Source organism: Globicephala melas, chromosome 8 (assembly GCF_963455315.2).
Source record: "Globicephala melas chromosome 8, mGloMel1.2, whole genome shotgun sequence".
Classification (NCBI taxonomy): domain Eukaryota; kingdom Metazoa; phylum Chordata; class Mammalia; order Artiodactyla; family Delphinidae; genus Globicephala; species Globicephala melas.
The window spans coordinates 51,286,727-51,305,299 of record NC_083321.1 but is presented as its reverse complement, the minus strand read 5'-3'; the positions used below and the strand labels follow the sequence as shown (position 1 = coordinate 51,305,299).

Below are 18,573 nucleotides of genomic sequence, written 5' to 3'. Positions count from 1 at the left end.
CCAAGGGGGCCTCAGCGGCTGCTGCGAGGAACCCTTCCCGCCCCACCCCTCACACCCTCCCCAGAGCCCTTTGGCCTCAGGCGTGTCCATGCTGAAGCCCCCAAGTGTCATGTCATGGAGAACAGATGGGTCCAAAGTACATTACAGTTTGCAGGCTGGAAGTCAGGCCCTGCCAAGTATTGCCACCTGGGCGAGTCACTGTCCCTCTCTAAGACTCTGTTTTCCCCTCTGCAACCTAAGCATTAAAATGCATGGATCCTCAGCCATAGAAAGGAGTGAAGTGCTGACACATGCTCCAACATGGATGAACTTGGAAAACACTGCTAAGTCAGAGGCCAGTCACAAAAGGTCACATATTGTGTGGTTCTATTTATACAAAATGTTCAGAATCAGCAAATCTATAGAGACAAAGTAGATTAGTGATTGCCTGGGGTTGTGGGGAGGGGAGAAAGGAAGTGACACTGTTGATGTGTACGGGGATATTGGGGAGGGTAATGAAAGTGTTCTAAAACTGATGGTTGCATAACTGTGAATACGCTAAAAACCGTTGAATCGTACCAGTTATATAGGTAAATTGTATGGTATGGGAATTATATCTCAATAAAGCTATTTAAAAAAAAAAAACTTAGACTCCTAATTGTACCTACCTCATAGTGTTGTGAAGAGATAGAAATAATGTATGTAAAGTTTCTAGCACGTGGTAGGCACCAAGAAGTGAGTTATCATCGTTGTTACTATTAAGAGGAGGCCCAGGAGAGCCCTGCCCAGACTATCATGGAAGCCTTGACCTTTGGACTCTCAAAAATGACAAGTCCAAACCCCCCACCCCATATATACCCTCATCACCCGAGGAAGCACTTCTTTAATCAGCTGGAAAGGGCTAGTTTAAAGAACCCCAAGTCAAGGGAGCTGAAGCAGATCTGGAACTCCAAGCTTCCCCCTCACCTCCCTGCCCCTCACCAGCCGCCTCTGGTCAAGTGACCAGGCTGTCAACTAGCTTCTCCAGGATAAGGTTTCAGGTCAGCCAGAGTGTATAAAGACAGGTGCCAAGCCAGAGGCTGCAGGGACGACAGGACAGCAAATGACAGAGGCGTGATCAGGTCCCTGCTGCCACCTCCTGGGATGGAGCCCTGAGGAGCCTTAAAGAGACCCTACGCTTCCCCCACTTTGGCTGGACTCACAGGTAAGACCCCAATCTCCACCCCACCTTCCTCCTCCAAGTTCTCCCCTCGCAGCAGCCTATGGAGAGCAGCCAGGAGCTGTCAGGGGTCGCTAACCATAGCAGGACAGAGCCGGTAGAGGTTGAGTCAAGATGAGGGAACGGCAGCCCTGATGAGGGCACTATGGCGGGGCTGGGACTCCACCCCAGCTCCTGTGTCACTCACCCAGGACTCACTTCCCCCTTGACCTGCTGGCTGCCTCTGCTGTGATTTTGCAAATCCCCATAGATAAAGAGGTGGCTTTCTCCTTAGTCTGACCCAGAGTCCCGAGGATTCCCCCAGAGCATAAAGCCCTTTCCCCATGAGGCCCCCTCTCCTGAGTAGGGGGGCCACCCCAGCTCTGCTCAGACAGCTTCCTCAGTGGGGATGCAGTAGAGGCTTTGCCAGGAGGGTGGAGTCAGGCAGCGTATCTCAGAAAAGGGGCTTCTGATCCCTGCTTCAGAGCCACCACAGAGAACTTGTTTCTAATGCAGATTCCCAGACCCCAGCTCAGACCTGAATCTCCGGGGCTGAGGGCCAAGAATCCACTCTGTAAACAAGCAGCTCAGGGATCCTGAGCTCTCCCTGAAGTCTGAGACTCTGGGTGGTGGAACAGGAACAGGTGCTAGACAGACCTGGGCTCTAATTCCAGCTCCATCCCATTAGCCTTACGATTAGCTGAAGCCCTGGAAGCCCCAGGGCCCTTGTTTATGAGGACAATCATAGCAGCTACCTTGTATGCCGTATAAATGCCTGTAAAGCCCTCAGCACGGTGCCTGGTGCAGGAAGCACTCGGCAGATGTTAATGGGGCACCACGACTCTGGGCGTGCAGGCTGAAATGTCCCATCCCTCACGTGCCCCAGCAGAGCACAGGAAGGAGGGTCTGCTCTACGCTTCACCTTTGCCAGTGGGAAAGTTCTGCTGGCTGCTAGGGCTCCCTGGGTACCAATTCAGGAGGCTGGAGTAAAGGGGGAAGGAGGTTAAGGAGCACTGGCCTCAGGGCCCCTGCCTGTGCCCACCATTGTGGCCTCCCCCCTGCCCTGCCCCCACTTGACCAGTGAAAGTCTAGAGCCCTCCGCACCTGAGTCCACTCCACCCTCCCGTGGGGGGCTCGGGACAGCCTCTGGAATAGGCTCCAGCTTCACCCTTGGCCGCTGCTCTTGACCAAGTTCAGGCTCCAACACCTCTTGCTGCACCATCCCTTCAGCCTCACTTGTCTCTGAGCCTCCAGTCCATCCTTGACACCTGCACCAGCCTGATCCAAACACAGGTCTGATGGTGTCATTTCTCACCTTGAAAACACCAACCAGTCCCCATTCTCGCTAAGTACAGCTGTGGCATTTGAGGCCCTCCACCAAAGAACACTGTGGACATCTCAGACCTTGTTGCCCATTTCCCCACCTCAGCAAGTGGGGTCCCTTGGTCAACTGGTCCTCCCTGGACCCCTCTGGCCCTGGGCCGTCCCTGTACCAGGCTGCACAGAGAACCAAGATAAGTAGCCCCAGTCCCTGCTTTGGGACACCCCCCCCATCTAGGCAGGAAACCATTGCAGTTAATGAGTTAATTCTAGGGACTTCTCTGGCAGTCCAGTGGTTAAGACTCCACGCTTCCACTGCAGGCGGCACAGGTTCGATCCCTGGTTGGGCAACTAAGATCCTGCATGGCGCGCAGCATGGCCAAAAAAAAAAAAAAAAACCAGAGCTAATCCTAAAGAAGGTGTGGGACAGAGGCAGTTGAGGACAAAGGAGGTTCAGAAGGGAAGCCGTGCCTGATGGTTCAGCCCCTCTGGCCAGAGGATACAGGCGGCCCCTGGGAGACGGACCCAGCCCATGAGGCAAAGCCCACCAAGTGCTCCCTGCAGGGCCTGGCCCATCGCAAACACTCCACTGCCAGGGGCCAATGGCAGGGAATGCACTGAGTCACACAGCCCTGGGCGGGATCCCACCTCTGCTCCTCAGTTCCTGACTCTGAAAGTGGAATTAAAATACCTAACTTGCAGGATTCTTCTATTAGAGCCTGGGTGGCCACCAAGCTTTTGAAAAAGGGACACTTGTACAACCAGCAAGAGACACTAGAGAACACACCTCCCAAGGGCCTCCCTGCCCTGAGAGTCGGGCCCTCACATTCCTGAAGCCGAGGTTCCCAGCAGCACAGCTCCTGTCAGAGGAGGGGAAAGGCCAGGGCTTGAGGGAAGAGAGGCTGACAGGATGCAGGCACTGGCAGCTATTCCCACACACAACCAGGCACTTTCATTCCAACCCCAGACAGAGGAGCCAGAGCCTCCCTGCCGGGGACTGAGCCTGCCTGGCAGCTGCTGGGCTTCTGCAGGGCGAAGGGGAAGGAGGACAGTGTTCCCCCCGCACGCCTGCAGTGCTGTCCCCTCAGCCAGGCTCAGCTCCACGCCAGCCTCCCAAGGGGCCAGATCCTCCTTGGACCTTCTCAGGGAGGCAACACAGAAAGGCAGGCAGACGGGCTGTGGGAGGAGCACTGCAGGGGGAGCCTGAGGCCTGACTGCGTGCCGTGCGCTGGTCTCAGCCTCTCGGGGCACATTTTCTTCCTCTGCCAAACTGGACACCGATGCCCACCCACCCAGCCCTCCTCGCCAAGCTCTTGTTCTATGTGCTTAGCACTTAATTCCCCAGAGAGGGGTTTTGCATGCAATTTAAAGGGCTTTGAATGCCCTCAACAAAAAAGCAAGATAGTGGATATCCACACTACCACATCCACTGGGGCCCCTGAGTGAACGGTGAAGGGGGCCTTATTGCCACCACAAGAACCTGGTTGGAGCTCTGAATTTGAGGAAGTCTCTTTCCAACTTAAGCCTCTCTTTTCTCACCTGTAAAATGGATTTAAATGCTGTCCTGCCCTCTTTCCAGAGCTGTTTCAAGCCTAGTGGGCTCTGACACTGGTGGCTGGTAACACTGAGCAAGCCAACATCTCTGAGCCTCCATTCGCTCAAACGCAGGGAGAGGAAGGGGGAGCCTACCTCTCAGGAAAGTTGTGAGAATTCAGTGAAATCGTGTGTAAAGCTCCACCGCAAGAGCCTCACGCCCCATAGCCATTCCCTCCTCCTACCCTAAGCGGTGCCCTGGACTCTCACACAAGCGCACGCCCTTCCCTGCACCTGGAACCCCCCCCCACTTCTCCAGCTGCTGAAATTTTGCCCACCTTTCAAGGCCCTCCCCCCATCCCCCACCATGAAACTGTCCTAATTCTACCTCACAAACAAGAGAGAGGGTTTCTCCCTCCTTGGGGTCCCTTCTTGATGGTTCCTTCCTTCCAACATTGATCCAGCCCATCTTGCACTGCAGTTACGTGTGGGTGTGTCTAATGCCCCCACAAGACTCCTTGAGAGTTCCCCATAGGCAGGTCACACAGACTGTTTTTACTCATCTCCAGATTTCCTGGAGCGCCAAGCACAGAACTTAGCATGAGCTGGGTCTTAGGGAGGTCCATAGGCCACGACAAGGACTTTGGACTTTGTTCTGAATAACTAGGCGGGGCGGGGGCGGTTGGAGAGCTTTAAAGCAGGGGAGTGACATGATCTGAATTATGCTTGGACACTAGGTTAGGTCCCCATCCAGAAAATCTCCTCCTGCATTTGCTGTCCAGGCCTAACATTCCAGAATCGGTGCACAATTCCCTTTATGACTCCATAACTTCAAAATGCATACAATCCTTATATGTAAGCTATATCTCAATTTTTAAAGTTTTAAAAATAAAAGTAAAATGTTAAGTGCAACTTCATGCCGGGAGAGATCAAAATAAAAGCACCACCTTCCCCGGGGCAGGATTCAAAAGTTGTCCCTCCACACTATGACCCAGGCTTCCAGACTGGGATCCAGTGGCTGGTGAACTCCCATCTCAACCCATCCTCCATCTCACCTCCTTCATTCCCTTTGGATAATTCTACACCTATCTGTGTTCCTGAATGTAAGCTCCTTGGGGGCAAGGGCCAAACATGATTCATTCCATATCTTTCCTCCCCTAGTACCTGCCATAGTGTTCAAGAAATAGCTGATCATTAAGATAGTCACTTACACCTTAGCATGAATTAGAAACATCAGCTCCTTCTTAAGAACAGACTTTTCTAGGGAAAGGCGACAGCAAGCATAAGAGTCCAGGGAGCCATGTGGGTTGAAGAGACAGGACAGGGAGAACCAGAGTTGTAGACCACAGTCCTGAAAGAAGCCTCAAGTGGTCACCCCTATCTTTTGGAATCCATTTCACCACTGGTGAATAGGTAATATATCATTCCCATTTACCCAAGAGAGGTTAAATAATGTATCTAATGTCCCTCACCCATTAGTAAGCCATGAAGACAGGGCAGGAACTCAGGTTTCCTCACCACAGGACCAGAGTTCTTCTATTACCATAGAGAAGGGGGCACACAGTCAGCCCACTTAACAGCTAACTCTATGGGACTGGCCCTGGCTCCAGGGGTGACAATGCTGAAGGGTCCAGGATCCCAGCACACTGGGGGGCGCCGAGTGTGTGAGTTGGGGTGCCCGTGGGCATGAACTGCCAAGAGATGGCATCAGCACCAAAGGCCTGTACCCGCTTCCCAAGGTAACCAAGGCTAAACCAGGACCCTCATGTACACATGCCCCTGGTCCACCAGCAGTAAGATGGGTGCAGGCACAAGTGCACCCCTGGGGGCAGGGAGGGGGCACAGTCCCCCTCAGAGCCCTGGGGAGGCCGAGCAGCAGAGGGGCCCAGGGTCAGTCACCACCCCCCCACCCCCATCCCTCCACAGCAGAACACCAGCCCGGGAGTCCTACAGTGTTGGGAGGAAACATCTCTAGTCACAGGCTAAATATCTTTGGTGACAGAGAAGCAATCACAGGCTGAGAAGGACTGTGTTTGTTTTAAGTAAAGAAGAGTACATTCAGGCAGGCTTGGAGGAAACAACAACTACAACCCCTCATCCAAGATGGCTAGCAGTTTAACTGAGCCATGAGGCACATTTATTTTGTTGATTTGGGACGGCAGGGCCTAAAGCCATGAGACTTGGCAGCCTCTCTCTCCATACACCTCAGGGAGCAGGCCTTTCGCAGGAAGCAGCCTGAGGCTGGGGAAGGAGAACGGGGTTGGGGGGTTGCCTGTCCCTGCCTGAGCCTTTATACAGTGGAGACCCACCTCCAACCGGGAGGGGAGAGGGGTCAGGGTGAAGATGGCAAGACATAAGGGAGGAAAGTGACCTGTTCTTATAAGTCAAATCCACACAGCTAAGCACAGCCATGCACAGGCTTTTCCCTTATAAACACCCTCCTGATGCTGAGGGGGGCCTGGGGATGGACCCAGAGGGCATGGGTTCTATCCCCTCCTCTGGCCTGTCTCCTGCAGCCTCCTCCATGCACTGAAGCCCAGGGCTGTGCAGCAGCCTCTCTCCTTGGACCTCCGCTGGGCCCTGGAGGGACCGGGCAGAGCCCCTGGGACCATGGTTGGACTGAAGCCTTCAGAGGTGCCTCCCACAACGGCTGTGAAGTTCCTGGGGGCGGGCACAGCGGCCTGCTTTGCTGACCTCCTCACCTTTCCACTGGACACGGCAAAGGTCCGCCTGCAGGTAGGCGCCCTTTGGCTGAGGGTCATTACTCCCATCAGTGGAGGGGCTGAGTTCTCCACCAGGGCACCTGCAGTGTCTGCCCGCTCGCTTTTCCTCACAGCGGACCCTGAGCAGGCCACTCACCCCACTGCCCACAACCCTGCCTCGCCACCTCCCCATCACCATCACCCAAGACCAAAAGATCTTAATTCCTTGGCAGGACATGCCAGGGCCCTTCATGGCCTTGCCCTACTTTGTAAGCCAAAAAGTGAGAAGTAGAAGTAAGGAATTACTGAGTGAGCTTGGGCAAGCCACTGACAATCTGTACCAAGAAAAACAATCCACGCTGTTCTCCCTGAGGATCCAACACCACACTGTGTACAACAGTCTGTGGGCTGGAAACTGCTACACAAAACTGTCATTTTTACCGGGATGTGATGCTGTGATCATGCTTTTCCAAGGTCCAGCCCCAAGCAGGCCCCCCTGCACACAGCCCCATCCACCCCCCACCCAGCCCCTCACACCGCTGCGGGGTGTCCCTCAGATCCAGGGGGAAAACCAGGCGGCCCGGAGCGCGCAGTACCGCGGGGTGCTGGGCACCATCCTGACCATGGTGCGCACCGAGGGCCCCCGCAGCCCCTACAAAGGGCTGGTCGCCGGCCTGCAACGCCAGATGAGCTTCGCCTCCGTCCGCATCGGCCTCTATGACTCCGTCAAGCAGTTCTACACCCCCAAGGGATCGGACCGTGAGTGCTGAGGGGGTGGGCGGAAGCAGAATCTAGGCTGTGGGTCAGAAGACCAGGGCAGTGCAGACTCAGAGGCAGAGCTGGGGCGTGAGAACTTGGTAACATGCTCATGAGAAGACTCTGAGCCTCCGTTAAGGAGGCTCTGGAGCCTTGGCCCAAGAGAGGAAGGCATCGAGCAGGGGAAGCCCCCAGAGATCAGCATCAGGCCCAGAGAGGTGCTGGGTGGCGGAACACTGGCCCACTCACTCTCCTCCTCTCCAGACTGCAGCATCACTACCCGGATTTTGGCGGGCTGCACCACCGGGGCCATGGCAGTGACCTGTGCCCAGCCCACAGATGTGGTGAAGATCCGATTTCAGGCCAGCGTGCACACTGGGCCCGGGAGCAATAGGAAGTACAGCGGGACAATGGATGCCTACAGGACCATCGCCAGGGAGGAAGGGGTTCGGGGCCTGTGGAAAGGTAGGTCTGGACTCCAGGTTCAGGGGGTCTTGGGCAGTGATTTCCCTACCCTAGGGCTGGAGCAGGGAACTGGGCAAGGGGGGAGCCCAGCACGTGTATTTCAGCGACTCTAAAGGGACATCCCAACCATTGCAACATCCCAGCTGACCCGCCACCCTGCCCCAAATTCAGTTCAGTTTGCCAACTCTTCACCACGTGCAGGACTGTAAGGGAGAGAGAAATGAATAGAAGACATCCTCGTGGCTCTCACAGTCACACAGAGGAGAGGGGACATGTCAAGGAGCAGCTATTCCACAGGGCAGGATGTGCTGGGTTCACGCGCAGGGGCAGGGCCGGAGGCAGGAGAGGCCATGCGGGCTGGGGGTTAGGGCGGGGGGAGGTGACGCACAATCTAGGCCTCAAAGGCTGAGCCGGCTCAGCAGAGAGTGAGGGAAGGGCCTCCCCAGCAAAGGCCGACGAGGATGACTGCAGGGCATGGAGAAGAAACAGAGGCCACTGGGGGAAGCAGCCATGAGGAGGGGGCTTCCTTGGGAACAAGGCTTTAGGGTTCCCTACGTGTCTGAGTGGTGGCCACCTTGACAAATGCTGTTGTCTCTCCCACATGTGGCTGGGGCTCACGTGAATCTTGCAGAGGACAGTGACCCAGTGAAGGTTAAAGGCAGGACACCTGGGTCACAGCCTCACTTGCTGTGTGCCTTCCTGGAGCCCAGCCCTCATCTGTGAAACCGGGGCGGAGGGGGGGTCTTGACGCTCTCCAAGGGCCCTGCCAGGGCTACATCCTGTCACTGTTCCAAGAGCCTAGCCTCCCTCTTCCAAAGAAAGGCTTCCTTTTCTGCCTCTAGCCAGGTCTCAGGGAGGCATATCTTAATTCTGATAGATATTGCAGATTATCCTCTGAACTGTGGCCCAAATACAAGAGGGCCTCTCTGTTTTTTGTCTCTAAGATGGACATGGATAACCTGAGAGTTTTTAAACATCAGAAAGGAAAGTATGGAATCTGCCCACCTGAGGTGGGCTCCTCTGAGACCCCTGGAATGGGGCACCATGTCCCCCCCACTGGGGCCTGTGGCCTTGCAGCCAGGGGTTCCACTTCTCCTCTACCCCACTCATCAGCCCCACCCCCTCCCTGACAGGAACTCTGCCCAACATCACGAGGAATGCCATCATCAACTGTGCTGAGATGGTGACCTACGACATCATCAAGGAGAAGCTGCTAAACTACCACCTGCTCACCGGTGAGGCCCTGGGCTCCAGGCAGACGGCCCTCCCATAGCAGAGAGGGAACCCGGGACGCCAGAGAGTGGGCACCACCCACAGGCAACTGGGCTTTAGAAGGAGTAGAGGGAGGCGCAGTGCCCAGCACATCACTATGATGAGTAGGAAAGAACCCCGGACAGGAGGCCCGAGACCTGGCTTCCAGCCCCGTGCCACCTCTCCCCGTGCACCTTTAAGCAAGGGTCACCTTCTCTGACTACAGTTTCCTCCAACTAGGTGGTTGGACTGGATTACCTTCCAACCCTGGGACAGCCCAGTTCTGTTTTACAAGTCCTTACCAAGAGCTCCGCCCTGGGCACTGTGAGAGATTTGGAAAACACTATCCTTACACTCAGGGAGTTCACAGTTTCATGAGGGACAAACAGTGGACACATATGAAACAGAAAGCAAGGGCACGCCTCATCTCACAGCCCAACATTTGCTCTTCCCTAACCTGCGACAGACGACTTCCCCTGCCACTTCGTCTCTGCCTTTGGAGCTGGCTTCTGTGCCACAGTGGTGGCCTCCCCAGTGGACGTGGTGAAGACCCGATATATGAACTCACCCCCAGGCCAGTACCGCAGCCCCTTCGACTGTATGCTGAAGATGGTGACCCAGGAGGGCCCCACAGCCTTCTATAAGGGGTGAGCCTCCCCTCCTGCTGCCAGTACTCCCTCCTAGAGAAGCAGGCCTCCCTCCCCAGCTCCCTTCCTTCCCGCCATGTGGATTGTGTCTACCATGGGTCCACCTGGAAACACACTGGTGAACAGCACAGGTGTAAATGCCACAAAGGACAAGTATAAAGACCTACGGAAATGATTTTTAGAAAGAGTGGACCAGGTCTGATTTGGAGAGTCAGGGAGGCTTATCTGAGAAAAAGGTTTCTAGGCATAGGTCAAAGTGCTATCCCCAAACGTCCTGGGCAGGGGAGGAGGAGGGAAAGGTGGTTGGTAATCCTGAGACTTTTCTCGGACCCACCGCCATCACTGTGGACCACCACAGTCGGCAGCCCTAGTGCCCAATGTGCTTCATGTTTTCTTGCTTCTCTGCCTTGGCATTTACTGTTCCCTCGGCGTGGAATGCCTTTCCTGCGCCATCCACATGCTCTACATCTTAGCTGTCCTTCAAGACTAGTTCAAATGCCACCTCCTCCCTAACACTCTCAGGTGTAAACTTTCCCCCTCTGTGAACTTCAGTGATACTTCCTCCACACCACTTTTATGGGATCTACCACTTCCTACTTTGTATCAATATTATAGTATTTGTAAGTTTAAATTATCCCCCATGCTAGAGTGCAGGCTCCTTGCAGCCAAGGACTGTGGCTTATACAGTTGACCCTTGAACAATGCGAGGGTTAGGGGCATGGACCCCATGCAGTTGAAAATACGTGGACAATTTATAGTCGGCCCTCCATACATGAGGTTCCTCCATATCCCTGGTTCCACATCCACAGATTCAACCAACCACGGATCCAACCAACCGCAGATCATACAGTACTGTAGTATTTAATATTGCAAAAAGATCTGTGTATAAGTGGACCCTCACGGTTCAAACCTGTGTTGTTCAAGGGTCAACCGTATACATCTTCCATATCCCAGAGTCCCCAGCACCAAGGCAGCACTCTATCGTGTAGTCATTAACAATCGTCGTGACTGCTAAGTCCCTAAGTATGAGGCCTTTTGCTAAGCACTTCACAAATACTATCTCACCCCCCTGAACTGGGCCGTGTTCTCCACATTTACTGGGGAAGAGACCGAGGCTCAGGAAGGTCATGGAACTTGTCCCAGCTCACAAAGTCTGAATGGCAGAGCCACGGCTCAAACACTGACCGTCAGATACCACCCACATCGTCCATCCCACGCTAAGCTCTTTGCTTGGCCCTCTTACCTCCACCACTGAGGATAGTTTTCTGGCGTCCAGCGTTAGATTGGGCCCAACAAGCAACCATGTTCTCGACCCTGGGATGACGTCACAAAACTGAGTTCCAGCTGACAGTTCTTTTCCTGTAAGTGCCGCCATCATTTCACTCTTCAGCTGTAGCCACTTGTCTCGGTTTGTACTTTCACTTGGCAAACATTCACTGAGGATCTTGCGGGTGCTGGGCCCTGTGCTATGCGCTGTACCTTAACTCATTTAATCCTCTCGACAGCTCCGTGCGGTAGGTGTTGCTGTCCTCATGTTACAGATAAGTAAGCTGAGGCTGAGAAAGATTAAGTTCAAGAAGCTGGTCAAGCTAGGATGTGAATCCAAGTCTAATGCCAGAGTTCACATTCGTTGTCCCCGTGCTGTACGCCCTGTGAGGGGCCCAGGCTGAGGGTTCAGGAGAGGCCTTGGGGGGAGGTTCTGGTGCCCAAGCTGAGTCCCACGGAGCCAAGAGCGAACAGCCCGGCAAGGAGAGAAGGAGATATTCCAAGCAGAAGGAGCAACGTGGGCAAAGGTGTGGGAGGAAGCGTCTGGCAGGAGCTGAGAGGACCAGGAGGGGATTAGCGGAGAGAGAGGCTGAAGAAGAGGCAGGGGCCGGCCGCTCCCTGAGTCTGCGAAGCACAGCCGAGGGGGGCTCTCGCCCAGCCGCGCTACCTACCGCAGGACAGGCAGGCTTTCCGGAGAGCAGCTAAATTTGGTGTCACGTTGTTTTTGCCCCTCCAGCTGGAGGCCGAGGTCTCCGCAGGGGTGGCCACTCAGGTTGTAAATGAGCCCAGAAGTACCCAGCAGCAGAATGGAGTCAGGTGGTTTTAACTGAGCTACTTAACCTCGGTTTCTGAAGAGAAAGAACTGGCAACAATCATAGGTACCTGATAGAACTGTGAGAGTTAACTGCCTGACACAGTAACATGGCTCAAAATGTTAGTTTTCTTTCCTTTCCCAACTCCAGCTTCTGCCTAAATTCCTTCAGTAGAGAAGAAAATGACTGAACAATCTCAGAAAATGCTCGTGCCTAACAGAAGGCTAGTCCTTTGGCACCAGCACCGAGTGGGGAGAGCGCATAGATCCATGTGGGACTCCAGTCCACCCACCTGACCATGTGATTGTTTCTCTCATCAGATTTACACCCTCATTTTTGCGTTTGGGAGCCTGGAATGTGGTGATGTTCGTCACCTACGAGCAACTGAAACGGGCCTTGATGAAAGTCCAGGTGCTACGGGAATCTCCATTTTGACTAAGACAAGGCCACTTGGTACTTAACTCGGACAAAACCAGTTAAGGATGGAATAAAGCAGCGGGTCCACACACACAAGGACGTAGACCCACACATGTTTACAGAACTGTTTACTTGCTGCTGACTCAAGAAACAGAAGAGGAGGAAGGACTGTGGTCTTCAGTGCTTTGTCTTAAGAACACCTTTGTTTTGCACTGACAACATGGAAAATAAATTACATTAATTTGTGAAACCCATCAGGTTGGATGCCTAACATTTAGGCAAGGAAAAACAAAACATCCACTTGGATAAAACGGAAGTTTGCAAACTTACGTCCCCTGAAAAATCTGATTAGACGATGAATTATAAACAGGAAAGGGACAGGAGTGGCACGCGATTCACTTGGAAATCAGCTAAGGAGTCTACAGGGGCACCGCCAAAGCAACACAAAGCTTTTGACTGCAGCCTTCGGTTAGCCATGCATCATCAGCTATATTTGTAGCGTGCCTGCTGTGTAAAACCCGCTGGGATTCCAGGAAACGTGAGAAGAAAAGAAAACCTAGAACCTGTGTCAAAGGAGCACTGCTGAGCCAGTGTGAGGCTTAGACCCATAAATGTTTGCTGATGACACTGGAGAATCAAGAGGGCAGCCTCAGTCTCTTTCCTGTAAAATGGGAGTAATAATCCCTTTCTTCCTACCTCACTTGGGGTGTTTATGAGGATCAAGTGAGAAGGTGGGCAAGAAAGCACATTATAAAAGCAAAAGCTCTGTACAAATGTAAATAGAAGGACCATGACTTGGGAAAGATTTTGTAGGTCAGTGAGGAAGTGCCAGGGAAGAAGTTTTTGAAAGACACAGTTGTCTAGAGGTGAGACCAAAGGAACCAGGGGTTTGGGGGCCAGGGGTGACAAAGAATGATGTGCAGCTGTGGGAGCCCCCCACTCCGTGCTGGACTGTGAGGCACCTTGAAGGGTGTGGAGTTTGGGGACAAAGAGATAAATACTGAGCTGAGAGCCTAAAGTACCAGGAATCAGAATTTTTGGAAAATTACTATGACTCAATAAAGGAATTCACACCTTGAGTGTGGGAATGAGAATAGCCACTTTTCTGCCTTCTCTTTCTTGGATGGAATCACCCTTTCTCGCTTCAGGCTTCCTGTGTGTCAGCGCTGGGCCACACCTGGCCCACACACATACACTGCCTTCTGCCCTTCTGCAGGCTGGCTGCTCTGTCGTTTAGGGGTTCGGCACCTCCATATGTAAAAGGCAGGCTTGAACCAGATAACCTCCTTCTGAACTTAACTGGCCATATTTCACATTGATAATTGGGACCCAGAATGCCAGACTTTCTGCTTCTTAGCAGCCTGTGTGGCTCTGATGACAGAACTGGGTTCAAACCACAGACACACACACATACACACACACACAACTATTAGCAACCTAACCATGGGGAATTCTTGCACCTCAGAGTCCTACAGAGAAGTGGGAATGACAATCCTCACTTTGCAGGAGGTGTTCAGTGATGTCATCCTTCCTTCCCTACTCTGACTCCTCTGCACCCTGGGGAAAAACGAACATCCACTTTCCGAAATCAGCACTTTCCTAAATCTAAGTCATAATTTTTGAGCATCTACATATACGAAGTGGAAAGTCCAAGCAAAAGCAAAAGAATAAAAATTATTTTGATTTAATGTCTGGTTCAGCTTTCAAATAAAAGCTATATTTAAAACTTTCTCTTTCTTTTGACTTGACAGCATGTGCAAATCATTTTTAAACACTTGGTCTTGATTTGTAAGTTCCTAGAGGCCAAGGACTATGCCTTCCATGAGTTTCTATGTAGCAATATTAACCCATCATCTATCCAGAGCACACTATTTAGATGCTGCTGCTGAAAGAGAGGGGATGAATGCTTCTGAGAGATATTTTGATTGAGATCAGAAGCCTAGTGACCTCCAACTTCAGGCTTTTGGGAGAGGGAAAACAAGATTGGTGGGAGGTCTTCTGAGGTTTTTCTGGGCAAAATACTAGATCTCTTTCCCCATTTCTTAAAGGCAGAGGTTGAACCAAATGACCTAAGACTAAAGTTCTGTGATTCTAAGAACTAAGAGCTTCCTCCAAGCCACAGGCATTCCCTTCCTAGTCCTGCCTCCCAATTTCTGCCACCAGGAAGCCAGGGATACAAACTCCTGAGGTCAGATCACCAGCTGAGGCCAATACCCATTCCCCCACTGCACCCTCACAGACACCTACCTCCATCAAGTCATTCAAAATGTTACCGAACCGGGCTTCCCTGGTGGCGCAGTGGTTGAGAGTCCGCCTGCCGATGCAGGGGACGCAGGTTCGTGCCCCGGTCCGGGAAGATCCCACATGCCGCGGAGCGGCTGGGCCTGTGAGCCATGGCCACTAAGCCTGCACATCCGGAGCCTGTGCTCCGCAACGGGAGAGGCCACAACAGTGAGAGGCCTGCGTACTGTAAAAAAAAAAAAAAAAAAGTCATGTACCACAATGTTCACTGCAGCTCTATTTACAATAGCCAGGACATGGAAGCAACCTAAGTGTCCATCGACAGATGAATGGATAAAGAAGATGTGGCACATATACACAATGGAATATTACTCAGCCATAAAAAGAAACAAAATTGAGTTATTTGTAGTGAGGTGGATGGAACCAAACTTGAATCCTCTCGCCCACACACAGTAAAGCTGACCTACTGACACTGGGTTGTGGTGAAGGTAAGTACAGCCCTTATTGCAGGGCACCAAGCAAGGAGTTCAGGAAAGCTAGTACTCAAAACATGCGAACTCCCTAATGGTTTGTTTTGTTTGTTTGTTTTTGGCTGGGTCGAGTCTTAGTTGTGACACACTGGATATTTCGTCGCAGCGCACAATCTTCTCTCTAGTTGTGGTGCACGGACTTGTCTTTAGTTGTGGCACACAGGCTCGGTAGTTGCAGTGCATGGGCTCTCTAGCTGCAGCACGTGGGCTTAGTTTCCCTGTGGCATGGGGGATCTTAGTTCCCCAACCAAGGATCGAACCTGCATCCCCTGCATTAGAAGGTGGATTCTTAACCACCAGGGACCCTAGGGAAGTCCCACACACACACCAGGGATTGAACCAGTGCCTCCTGCAGTGGAAGCACAGAGTCTTACTCACTAGACCACCAGGGAAGTCCCAGCAAAGCATTTTTAAAGGCAAAGTGAGGAAGGGGCATCCCAGGGTCTGTGAACAGCTTGTGCACAATTCTCTGATTGGTTGATGGTGAGGTAACAGGACGATGTCCCAGGGGTAACATTATCAATCCTTAGGCGCCAGTAGGTCTGGGGGCTATGGGCTCATCATCATCAAGTAGTTAATTTCTTCCATTTGGTGGGAGTTTTAACATCTGTAAAACTACTCAGGAAATGAGCATCAGATATGATTATCTAGGTAATTCACAGAGGAGCTAAAGCAGAGACTACAGGAGAGGGGTCTGTCCCAGGAAGGCCCCATAGGGTCCTGCTGGGTTATAGAAAGAAATCTGCTTTTTCACAAACTCTTCTAGTATATCAGGAAAAATGAGATAGTTTGACCCCTGACTCAGTCACATTAGTGACATAGTGGATTATTGACTTCACAGAAATCTTGTTAGTAAAAGTAATATATTTAAAGGAATATTTTATTCAGGAGGAATGAATGTTAAGTAAGGAAATATAATTATACCTCTATAGATGAGCTATTTTGTGTCGGGACACTCTGAAAAGTACAGAGCACTATACAAACCAAAGTATTCATTGTGCATACATCGTTAGCCACACATTGAACTACGTGCTGAGGTGAACGAGGCCCATCCTGCCTTCAGGGAGTTCACTGGGGTGGTGGATGGTGGAGCAGAAGAGACAACGATGCAGTGTGATGAGAGCCACCGTAGGGAAATGCACAAGGCACTCAAGAGCAGAAACCCAGATGAAGGACACCTGACCTGGTTTGGGGCCCAGGAAGCTTCTTTGCAGAGGACACCTAAAGGACAGATAGGAGTTATCCTAGCAAAAGAGGGGAAAGTCATTCTAGGTAGAGGGAATGGCTTGTACAAAGGCCTAGAAAGAAGCAAGAACAAGGGGCATCCAAGTATTGCCAGCTATCAGCATGGCCAGGTTGCAGACTAAAAGGAAGCAGTGAGAGAGATGGGGATAAAGAGGAAAACAGGGGCCCTGAAAGGCTGGAGAAGCCACATATCATGGACTGAATATTTCTGCCCCCAAAATTCATATGTTGAAGCCCCAACACCCAATGTGATGGTATTTGGAGTTTGGGCCTTTGAGAGGTAATTAGGTTTAGAAGAGGTCATGAGGGTAGCACCCCCATGATGGGAGTAGGGTCCTTATAAGAAGAGGAAGAAAGACCAAAGTGCTCTCTCTCCACCATGTGAGGATACAGTGAGAAGCCCGTCTGCAAGTCAGGAAGAGGGCCCCCACCGGGGAACCTAATGGATGGGCACCTTGATCTTACTTCCCAGCTTCCAGACCTTAATGAGAAATAAACTCCTGTTGTGAAAGCCACCAGGTCTGTGATATATTGTTATGGCAGCCTGAGCTAAGACACCACCCTAAGAAGTCTGGGGTATTCTGAGGGTAATGTGGAGCCGCTGAAGTGTTTCAAGTAGGGATGACTGACTGCAGTGCAGAGAATGAATTAGCGGGGTGGACTCTGGTCACAGGAAGATGAAGCTGTTGTCATAACCCAGACAAGAGTATTGGAAGTGGGAGTTGAGTGAATAGAATAGTAATAAAATCAATAGAAGATTCCATCTGGAAGGAGTAGTGAGAAAAAAGGACAATGCTCACATGTTCTAAGTAACTTAGAAATACCCTCAGTAATATTCCCAGCAAATCATTTTTTGGCCTCTGAACCAAACCACTTGGGTAGTAGCAGACTCACCATCTCCAGCTCTGCCTAGGAGAGAGTTTTCTGATAATGAATCAAAGGCACAGATCTTGTAGCATTTGTTGCTTTGCCGACTTCTGTTATTTGTTAAACATATGCTGGGTCTGACATACATAGGGGACTAAGATGCCCCTCCGACAGGCTCCCACAACCCTGGTCACACTGTGCCCACCTGTCTGATGGTCACACTAGCCTATAAGTTCCTTGCAGGCATGAACAGGGTATTGTTTACACTTGAATCCCTCGCCCTTAGTAGAGTGCCTGGAATATTGCAAACTTAATGAGTGAATGAATTAATGTTTTAATTTTTAAAAATTGTAATAAAAGTCACAACATAAAATTTACCATCTTAACTATTTTTGTGTTCAGTGACATCAAGTTCATTTATAATGTCATGCAATCATCCATCCTGAGAACTTGTTTCATCTTGCAAAACCGATATTCCATACCCATGAAACAATAACTCCCCATTTCCCTCTCCCAAAAAGCCCTGGCAACCACCATTATACATTCTGTCTCTCAATTTTACTGTTCTAGGTACCTCATATAAGTGGAATCATATAGAATTTATCTTTTTGTGACTGGCTTATTTCACTTAGCATAATGTCCTCAAGGTTCATCCTATAGCATGTGTCAGAATTTCCCTCTTTTAAAAGGATGAAAAATATTCCATTATATATATATATGTATATGTATGCCACATTTCGCTTATCCATTCTTCCATCAATGGATATACTTAGGTTGCGTCTACCTTTTGGCTATTGTGAATAATGCTGCTATGAACATCGGTGTACAAATATCTCTCCAAGGCCCTGCTTTCCATTATTTTGGGTATATACCCAGAAGTGGAATTGCTGGATCATTCTGTTTTTCAATTTTTGAGGGACTGCCATACTGTTTTCCATGGCAGCTGTACCACTCTGCATTCCCACCAAGAGTGCACAGTGTTCCAATTTCTCCACATCCTCACCAATACTTATTTTCCATTAAAAAAAATAATAACCATCCTAATGAGTGTGAAGTGGTATCTTGTGGTTTTGATTTGCATTTCCCTGATGATTAGTGATACTGAGCATCTTTTCATTTGCTTATTGGCCATCTGTATATCTTCCTTGGAGAAATGTCGATTCAAGTCCTTTGCCCAACTTTGAATTGGGTTTTTGTTGTTGTTTTTGAGTTTTAGTAGTCCTCTATATATTCTGGATATTAACTTCTTATGAGACATGTGATTTGCAAATATTTTCTACCATTCTGTAGGTTGTCTTTTTACTCTGTCGATTGTATCCTTTGATGCACAAAAGTTTTTAATTT

General features: G+C 51.0%; 1 protein-coding gene and 1 long non-coding RNA gene across 5 annotated transcripts in view; one reads left to right on the top strand and one right to left on the bottom strand.

Annotated features, from left to right (window-relative positions):
* The window catches only part of LOC132597685 (uncharacterized), a 117,405-nt gene that overhangs the window by 87,692 nt on the left and 11,140 nt on the right, over window positions 1-18,573 (bottom strand). The window contains exon 2 of the long non-coding RNA XR_011377628.1: window positions 14,594-14,813. This is a non-coding gene — a long non-coding RNA (uncharacterized lncRNA). The remainder of the gene's footprint in view (window positions 1-14,593; window positions 14,814-18,573) is intronic.
* Window positions 6,641-12,364, top strand: UCP3 (uncoupling protein 3). 4 transcript variants are annotated; one of them, XM_030836115.2, is made up of 6 exons: window positions 6,641-6,766; window positions 7,290-7,491; window positions 7,753-7,953; window positions 9,087-9,188; window positions 9,671-9,851; window positions 12,250-12,364. In XM_030836115.2, the coding sequence occupies exons 1-6, from the start codon at window positions 6,641-6,643 to the stop codon at window positions 12,362-12,364; spliced, it is 927 nt and encodes a 308-aa protein (XP_030691975.2). The 4 variants fall into 4 exon arrangements, with proteins under 4 accessions (XP_030691975.2, XP_060159657.1, XP_060159659.1 ...); XM_060303674.1 differs by having other exon boundaries at window positions 7,290-7,495; window positions 7,760-7,953; XM_060303676.1 differs by lacking the exon at window positions 7,753-7,953.